Genomic DNA, 9,986 nt, shown 5'->3' on the forward strand with positions numbered 1-9,986 from the left:
CTTAGCCGTGGCATATGATTGGGAAGTAAGACAAGTGGACATCAACAACGCTTTCTTAAACGGAACTCTTGATGAAGATGTTTACATGGTTCAACCTCAGGGTTTTGAAGACCCTCAAAAACCTCACCATGTTTGCAAGCTTCATAAGTCAATCTACGGGTTGAAACAAGCTCCGAGGGCTTGGTATGACCAACTAAGAATGACACTTATACAGTGGGGATTTGAGAATTCAAAGGCTGACTCTTCGTTCTTTATGATGAAACAACCGAAGCATGTTGTGTTGGTCCTTGTTTATGTCGATGACATAGTGGTCACGGGAAACAACTCAAAAGAAGTTCATGCTTTCATTTCTAGACTCAATCTGACTTTCTCATTAAAGGATCTCGGGCCACTTCAATATTTCTTAGGCATTGAAGTGTTTAGAGACAACACTGGCATTTATTTATCTCAAGGGAAATATATTGCAGAACTGTTACAGAAGGCCAAACTTGAGAATACTAAACCCAGTGTAACTCCTATGACAGCTGGGAAGGCATTGTCCATTTCGGATGGAACTCCTCTCAGCCAACCAACCATGTTCATAAGTGTAATAGGAGCTCTACAATATCTTAGCCACACCAGACCCGACATCTCCTTTGCCGTCAACAAACTCAGCCAGTTTCTCAAGCAACCGACTGATGTGCATTGGGGTGCAGCAAAACGAATACTGAGATATCTTAAAGGGACAATGCACCATGGTCTTCACATTGCTCCTAGTGTGAATCTCACTCTTGTTGGGTTCTCGGATGCCGACTGGGCATGTTGTCCTGATGACAGAAAATCAGTGGCAGGATACTGTGTTTATCTCGGAGATTCTTTGATTTCTTGGTCATCCAAGAAGCAAACTGTAGTGGCTCGCTCCAGCACGGAATCGGAATATAGAGCACTTGCTCATCTTGCTGCAGAATTGTCCTGGTTACAAGAACTGTTAAAGGAATTGAACTTCAAATGCTCAGCCACTCCCGTGATATGGTGTGACAACCAAAGTGCAAGTGCACTTGCCTCTAATCCTGTCTATCATGCTAGAACAAAACACATAGAACTGGATGTGCACTTCGTCAGGGACAAGGTACTTGACAAGAAGTTGGAAATTCGATATGTGCCATCTCATGATCAAATAGCCGGCTGTCTTACAAAGGCTCTCACTCCTACTCGGTTCCAGTTTCTTACTGCCAAACTCAATGTCACACAGTCCCCATTTCGTTTGAGGGGTGGAGTTAAAGAAAATGATGCAAAGGAATTGAATGATGAGCTGGCAATCTCAAAGAATACTAGAATGAGGGAATCCCAATAATGATTTTGCAATCATTATTGGCTAACAACTTTCTGTTATTATTGTGTACTGAGTATATTCCTTTTTTACACGTGTAATGTTTGTATAGGTACTCTGTACCTCTCTCTGTAATCCCCAATTCTCTATATAATGAAATCATCTACTGCTCAGACCTTTGAGCTGAGTTTTCCCTTCAATATTGATTTTATTAAATCTTCACTTAAAGTACTCAACAGCTTATCGATATGACAATGTTATAAATAATTTATAATTACTTAGTATTTATTAAATTAAATCACTATGTCATTTCTTTGTAGTACTTGGCATGTTCATTAGCATATTTCTTGGCAAGTACATGTGTATATATAGGGTGCACTTTTAATGAGTATTATTAATGGGTAATATTAGAAAATTTTTTAGTTTTTATTATTAATTTTTTTATTTAATTAGAAAAATTTCTTATTTTTACATTATATGGGCTGAGATTGGTCCATCAACTGAAAAAAAAAATAATAAAAAGAAAGTTTTTTGGCAAAAAAATGATAAAAAAAGTTGAATTCAATTTTAATATTTTACATATAAACATTATATAGTGTAAAAAAGACATTTTTTTATATATATATTTTTTAATTAAGTAGCTAAATTAATTAAGTATAGAAATTCAAATTTTTTTTTTATTATTCGCTATCGGACCAAGATCTAATGGTTTAATATTTTTAAAATTAATATTTACAGTTAAATTTATTTATTACGTACCCATTAATAGGTAATACCATTAATATTTATATTTATAATATTTTAGAGGGTGCAATTTTATAGTACTCCTTCCTTATTTTCGATATTTATAATAGTGTATATTTTAATTATTTGAGATACTCTGTAAATAGAAAAATTTGAAATAATTTATAATGTAGAAAATAAGATTTAAATTGTATATTTTGTATATAAAATAAAAAAGACACGCGTATAACAAATTGTTTGAATTTTACTTTTCGACACGATTAAATTTTTTTAATTTTTCAAAAATTTGCATGATATTTTAAATATGTTGTACACCTTCATACAAAATTTTTAAATTAAAAGTATCTGGATATCGAAAACTCGAAGGGATCCATCATTAAAACCCCTTAACATTTTCCAATATTTTGTTATATGGCCTATATGAAAGATTATATATTGACAACATCACATAATACAGTATGGGCAAATTTTGTATGGTTGCATATGTAACATAATAACAAAGAATAAAAAATAAAATATATATGCATGACTTTAATAATTCTTAACGTGATGTTTTGTTAGATGAAGTGGGTAATTAATTGGCTTGGTACATGATAATGAGATAGTTTTTTTTTTTAAATAATTATTTTTAAAGACAAAAAAATGAAAAAGGAGATGTAATGTTGTAATGTAATGTAAGCTATGAATAGGAGTTAGCCATCTGCTTGCTAAAAGTTTGTCCGTTTGGGTATTTTGGGTAGAGAAAGGCCCCACTAATCACGTGGGAGGGAGATGCCTAAATGGCAGTCCTATAAGACAGAAATGGTAATTTACAAATCTCCTCTAATCCCTTCTCAACCAATTATCATCTATCTCCCACGTGGGAACTTGGCCCCACCATACCACCTTCTCTTCTCCCTTTTATATGTCTTTTTTTGCTTATACTATTCCCCTTTTATATATCTCAATCTTGTTCCTCTTCAAATCCCACAACGAAAATTTCATTTCTCTTCTTCTTCTTCTTCTTCCTCACTTTTTATTTTTCTTTGAAGTTAAAGTTAAAGAGCTAGAGATAAAAAAAATAAGAAAGAAAGAAGAATATTAATACTACTTAAGATCACAGACAAATATATAGAGTGGTCATGGGAGATTCTTCAGCTTCATACATACACATGGTAAGTTAATTAATAGTTTTATCAATAAAAACTTTCATTATATGTATATATATAGGTAATAAAATACGTGATTACTTTGTTGATATATTGACTGTGATCACTTGGTATATATATACGTACATAAAATTATGCTATGCATGCAATTATGTATGTGGTTATATATATATACTTAAATATATGCATGTACAGGTGCAACACCTAATAGAGAAGTGCCTGATTTTTCGTATGAGTAAAGAGGAATGCATGGAAGCCCTGTCCAAACATGCAAATATCAAGCCTGTCATCACATCCACAGGTAATTAGTTTCTTTCCTCAATGCTCAAATCATCTATTTTTCTAATTATGAGTTGTGCATGCATGCAACTCAACGTAATAAGAAAATATAATTTCACAAGCACAAAGGCAACTCAAACTGCTCTATGAACAGAGAAATAAAAAGTCCATCATATGCCAACCTAGCTGGCTATATATATTATATTGGGTTAAGATCAGAGGTCAATTTTCAAACATCTTTATAGAGAAAATTATCTCACATGCCATTTCATAAGCTCAGTTAAAAATATACCAGCTGAATAACTAAGCTGTTATTGATCACAAGTTTTTCAGTTGGTGAAGAAGAACACATCAAGTATGTAGCTAATTTATTATAAAATATAATAGCACCAAGCTGATCTGCTTGAACGAACCTTTAATTAACTAATTTTTAGTACGTAACCATGTTAATATATAAGCATAATTGTTTAATTAATATATGTAGATCGATAATTTTTATGCAACTGTAGCTATATATAGCTAGACCAAGTAACATGTCAATTTTGTTTCTATATACAGATCATTAATTTAATCATAGTAATAAACATATAAACAAACAAAATATCGAGGGAATTCAATAGTGTACTAGTTCACAATAATCAAACAACTTGGTGCCAGTGTATAAATTAATGTATTTATATGTGATCATGGGCATAATATGCAATGATGTATACCATGAATATAAATCACTATTCCTGCTCAAAAAAGACATCTTCTTTTTATTCTTTTCTAATTATTAGTGGTTATGTTGATATATATTAGATTAATACAAAAACTTTATTATCAAAACAACAACAATAATATTTATAAAGAAAATGTAATATGTACTGATGTGACATTTAAAAATAGGTAAGCTAGGATAAAAAAAATGTTTTATAAGCTTTTCAAATGTGTCACGGCACTACTCTACTCTAGTACACAGTAATTATACGAAAGAATAGAGGAAAGAAATAAATAGAGCCGTTAGATCTATTTTGTTTAGAACTGATAATATATATATATATATTTATAAGGTGCACATGTATGATGATAATTGTACCATATATAGTGGCAGATACTCACGATTTAAATTGAGAATTTTTTTTTTCTTAAACGAGAGGAGTGTACTTTTTTTATATGATATAATATCTTCAAAATTCATTTATACTTTTATAAATATTATATAAATTTAAAATAAAGAAAAAAGTAACAAAAAATAAGTTGGCTTCACTGTTGATAGTTTAAAAATTGCTTAACATTTTTTAAAAATGTAATATCATTATTAGTATAATTTAATATTGGTATTATATTTATTTTAATTTAATAAAAATTATAAAAAAAATACTAAATACTTATGCTAAACAGCTTATTGCATTAGAGGAAATGCTCGTAAAAGAAGAGAAAACTAATTCAGTATGACAAATTTTAGATATATGTTTATATATGTTTTGTGAGTAGTATTAATTATTAATTGGTAGAGATTAAGATGTGCAGTGTGGAATGAATTAGAGAAAGAGAACAAAGAATTCTTCGAGGCATACACAGAATCCCAAAGCAAAGAAGACAAAATGTCTGAGGAAGAGACAAGCCAAATGATACAGAAAATGATTTCTGATTCATCCAAAGATTCCGACGACTAATAACACATATATCATATATATATGCCACTCGAAAACGATCTCACCCTCTCTCTCTCTCTCTCTCTCTCTCTCTCTTGGTGCTCTGGTTGGTGAATATATATATATATATATTAAATTTCTCTACATGTAATTATTATCATGACTCCAAGCCCAGCCAAAACCACATCTACAGGGAGAGATCAGTCATCACATGAAAATTCATACAAACAAGTTTCATATCATCATTAATTATTACGCGGTCCCCCTTATTATTATGTATGTTGCTTTTTTATTACTCCTCTCTTTCGTATGTACATATATGAATGTTTAAGTTTGACAGTGAATTAATTTTTTATTTATTAAAAAATTAATTATCTATACAGTTTTTTATTTTTTTTTTAAAATGTTCAAATTAATTGATGTGTCACATAATATACTAGATAGGTATTTCTTGGTTTAACAGAATATACTTAAAAGTAAAAGAATATTCTGTTAAATTTAACGATTAGTTTGATCTCACGTTAACAAATAAACCCAATAATTAAACCCAAAAAATTAAACAATCTTTTAAATATTAATAATCTCTTTTTAAATTAAAAAAATTATCTTAGCCACATATCTCTCTAACAAACCTATCTTGGGAGAATATTAATAATTTTTTTTTTATTTTTAAAAAAGAAAAATCTTTATACAGTAGAACCTCTATTCAAGAATAGATTTGGGACCAAGCAAATTATATTCTAATTGAGAGGTTATAACTAAATAGAGTTATACCAGAAAAAAAAAATTAAAATACTAAAAAATATCAATGTAACAATAATAACAATAAATAATTATTAATACTATATTATAATAGAATTATTTTAGAGTAAATATAATGGTAATACATATGTTACAATTTGAAATAAAATTATTAATTTTATGTAAATAAATTTACAAAACATATGTACATATTTTATTAAGATGTAATTATTCGAGGTATATTTTGTTAATACGGGACTTAAAAAATATATAACTAATTACAATTTAGAGGTTATTCTTATTTATAAGTGGCCCAAATTGGGACTTGATTTTTTTATAACAAATTAGAGGTTATTCTTAAATAGAGTATTCTTAAATAGAGGTTCTACTGTATATTAAAGTTAACCTCACGTTATCTAATGTTTTGTCTGGATAAGCATAGGAAGCAGAAATACCACTTCTATCTTTGTGTGATTGTAGATATACCACTTCTGTCATTGACCCACTTTTTAGCTTTATAAATGGAGATGTTCATATAATAATAACACTTTACAGAATATTTATAGATATAAACTTACATTACAATGCTATGTTAAAAAAAGAACTAAATAGAATAATCTACTACTCCAATAATAAATTTATTTACAATTTTATAATTACACTAATATTATTTTTTATACATTATTAAATAATATTTCAAATATAAATATTTAATTATTTCAAACAAAAAATTTGTAATCTTTAAAAATAAAATACATTCACAATCTTAAAAAGATCAAAATCTTAAATGAAACTAGCAATACGTCGGCACGTAATTCAGCTGGTATATTAATATGCATGTTTAGTAGTATATATATAATTAGTTATCAGTACAATATGCCTCTCTCGAAATTGGCCACGTGCCCTTATTATATACAAAGTTTTCTTGGGTGGACTAATAGCAAATTAACACGTAAAGTGATTGATCAACTGATTGAATCAATATTCTCTCGTTAATTTCTTTGTAGCTCTTTATATATGCTGTCATTATTAATTATTAATTGTGGTTTGTAATCTAGTAGTAAACAATTAACGTGTTTAATTCCTAAAATTGCCATATTTGGTCAGATTTTGTGATTTATCATCTTATTGTTTTATATAAATAGTAGTTATTATCATCTTGTTGTTAATATATATTAAATATTTGGTGCAGAGTAAAGAAGATATTCCTAATAACACATATAATTAATGAATAATTAGTATGGGGACTGGTTTGCTGCCCCGTCACAATCAAAAACTTTAGTATTTTGTGTGGTAAAACAATTAACAAGTAGTAGTAGTAGTACTACTAGTAGTATTCAAATGAGCACAACGTGGAGCTGACAGTTACATTTTATTTTTGTACTTTTTTTTAACTTATTATTTGGACTCTTTAAAAAAAATAAAAAAATTATTAGACCAAGACATCACATTTTCACACACATATCTTCCTAAATATAACAAGTGTCTATTACATAGAAAACTTGGTTTAAGGGACTTTTTAGGTACTTAGCAAACAAAAAAAAAGTAAGTTTTCCGTTTATGTTAACGGAAAAAGACTGACTGTTAAAATATTAAATAAAATACAATTATACAATCAATATAAATGAACATTTATCAACAAAGAACTATAATAAATGCTTTCAAAAAAAAAAAAAAAAAAAACTATAATAAATGAGTATTGTATACATATATCCATATAAATGTTATAAAATATATATAGTTTTTCAAATCTTTTAATTATTTTTTTTTTTAGTATATATTTTTTTAAGGATTATTTCACAAATATATAAAAGGAAACTTACAAAATACTATTTTTTTATCAAATGTTTTCAAAAATACTGGGACACGGCAAACTTTACATTTTTACTGCCCAAGCTCATTTTTATTTCTTTTATACTGCCCAGGCCCAATATATTTACTTTTATACTGTAAACAGTAACAAAACACAAACGACACCTCTCATTCGTGGTTGGGGACGGACAAATGAACACCAGAATCATAGAAATACTAGAAAAAAACCATAAAATTTGGCAAAGAGAAAAAATTACTAAATCAACAACAAATTACTGTTTTGTAGTGTTATTACTGTTGTTTTAATATGAGAAAAATGCCACGTAAATGAAATACTGCCACACGGCAAAAATAACTAGATTTTGACTCAATCTTTACAAAAATACTGCCACAGGGAAAAAATAACTTTTATACTGTCTTGGGACTTTTTTTTTTTTTCTTTTATACTGTAAACACCAAAAATAAAAAAAGAAATCTCCATCTTTCACACCCACAGACAAAACTATCACAACAACACCAGAACAACCAAAAAATAACCATTAAATTAGGTGAGATGAAGCAGAAACATTAAACTATTAATGTTGGGTCTGTAAAGATTTTTCTAATGCTGTTTTTGGGTTGTTCCACTATTGTTTCGTATGTTTAACAAATGTTAGTTTTAAATAACACAAGTTAAACCAACCACTGAATATTTGTTTGAGGTAACCAGAATGAAAGAATTATGTATAGTAATAATCTTACCTTCCATTAAAGTGGTAAAATCTAGAAGACCAAAAAATAAGAGGATGGAAGCTGGTTGGGAAAAGAAACACCTTAACAAATGCAGCAAATGCGGGGAGCTGGGGCACAACAAGAGAACATACAGGGGAAGACATCAAAAATAAAAAGAAGGAGAACAACCAAAAAACAACAGTGGAACAACAGAGAAAAACTGAACATATATTGGAGTATATGATACTGAAGAAAATAACTTGCATACAAATTTTATTTTTGAGCAGTACAATAATATTTAGAAAAATGAGATTAAAAAATGAAAGAAAACAACAGTAAAAGAACATTAAAACAATAACAAAATAAGCCATAAGAGTCATCAAACGATACAACACCACCACTCACAAAATCAGAGCTAAACTACAATCCCAAAAAAGAAAAAAAAAACCGAGTTAGTAAAAACAACAAAAACTCAGTAAAGTTTATGTTATTCTAGAAAAAATAAATAAAGAAGAAAAGAATTTTTTTTTTACTTGGAAAGTTTAAGTTGTTTGTTGTTCTTCTTCTTTCTCTGTATTGTTCTTCTTGCTTTCTCTCTCAAAACCCAAGTAAAAAAAATGAATGAAATGAGTGAGCTTTGTAAGTTTTTGAAATAGTGAAGAGTGGGGAGAAGGATTTTATGTAAAGTCTTTGTTGATGGTCTTTATCTTAAACACCAATCTCAATAAATTTTCTATAGATATCAACCCACAAAAAGAGATAGAGAGAGAAATAAATACAAATATAAATTATTGGGAATGAGGATCACGTGGGTGGGTTGTGCCCACTTTCAAACTTAAGTAAAAAAATAATTATTGAAAAAGTGATATAAATCATTAATAAACTAAACACATGTAAAGAGAATACATATATAAAAGAGATACCAACCCACAAAAAGAATTAGAGAGAGAAATAAAATACATATATGTACTAAAAGAAGAAGATGATGAACAATATATGTGGGGGAGTGGGATAAAATAAATGATTTAACACCTTTTTTGTATTTGAAAATAATAAATAAAAAATAAAAAATAAAAAGTATAAACTGACACAAAAATGTGACATAAACCGTCAAATCCAACTTTTTTTAAAAACATTTACTTTTTTAAAAAACGTGGTACAACCCCAAGAAGACACCTCTAAGCCACAAACCCATCATATACAATTTGAACCAAGGCAGTATACTGCCGAAAAAAAAAACAGTAAAAAAGTTATATTCAGCTTGTCACAGTATAAATGAAAGAAAATTGGAAAAGTTAGTAAAGCATGTAAATTTCCCTACATAAAAACGAAAAAAAAAAATTACAAAAATATGGATGTACGAAATTTAAATATTTTTACGATTTTAATGATTTTATTTACAAAAATACGGTTTTTTTATGTTGTACTCTTGTTAATTTGTTATTGATTTTTTGTTATCTATATGTTATCTTTTGTTATTATTTGGATGCTATTTTCCTGATACTTTTAAGTAGTTTTCTTGTTGTTTATATAGAAAGCCGTAAAAATGTAAAAAAAAAAAAATCTTTAAACGTAAAAATATAAAAATTTTACAAAAACTAAAAG

At 28.3% G+C, this 9,986-nt stretch overlaps 1 protein-coding gene across 1 annotated transcript; it reads left to right on the plus strand.

Annotated features, from left to right (window-relative positions):
* The first annotated feature begins 2,978 nt into the window (after positions 1 to 2,978).
* On the plus strand, positions 2,979 to 5,636 carry LOC133031102 (uncharacterized). Its single transcript, XM_061104418.1, has 3 exons — positions 2,979 to 3,207; positions 3,397 to 3,502; positions 4,993 to 5,636. The coding sequence occupies exons 1-3, from the start codon at positions 3,175 to 3,177 to the stop codon at positions 5,136 to 5,138; spliced, it is 285 nt and encodes a 94-aa protein (XP_060960401.1). The 5' UTR covers positions 2,979 to 3,174; the 3' UTR covers positions 5,139 to 5,636.
* Positions 5,637 to 9,986: the final 4,350 nt, after the last annotated feature.

This window comes from Cannabis sativa, chromosome 1 (assembly GCF_029168945.1).
Source record: "Cannabis sativa cultivar Pink pepper isolate KNU-18-1 chromosome 1, ASM2916894v1, whole genome shotgun sequence".
In the NCBI taxonomy this organism is placed as follows: Eukaryota; Viridiplantae; Streptophyta; class Magnoliopsida; order Rosales; family Cannabaceae; genus Cannabis; species Cannabis sativa.

Bases quoted from the DNA above. Each gene is read 5' to 3' on its own strand.
- LOC133031102 (XM_061104418.1), top strand. From the start codon at position 3,175: ATGGGAGATTCTTCAGCTTCATACATACACATG. The intron at 3,208-3,396 runs GTAAGTTAATTA...ATGCATGTACAG, and splicing joins CAGCTTCATACATACACATG to GTGCAACACCTAATAGAGAA. The intron at 3,503-4,992 runs GTAATTAGTTTC...TAAGATGTGCAG, and splicing joins GCCTGTCATCACATCCACAG to TGTGGAATGAATTAGAGAAA.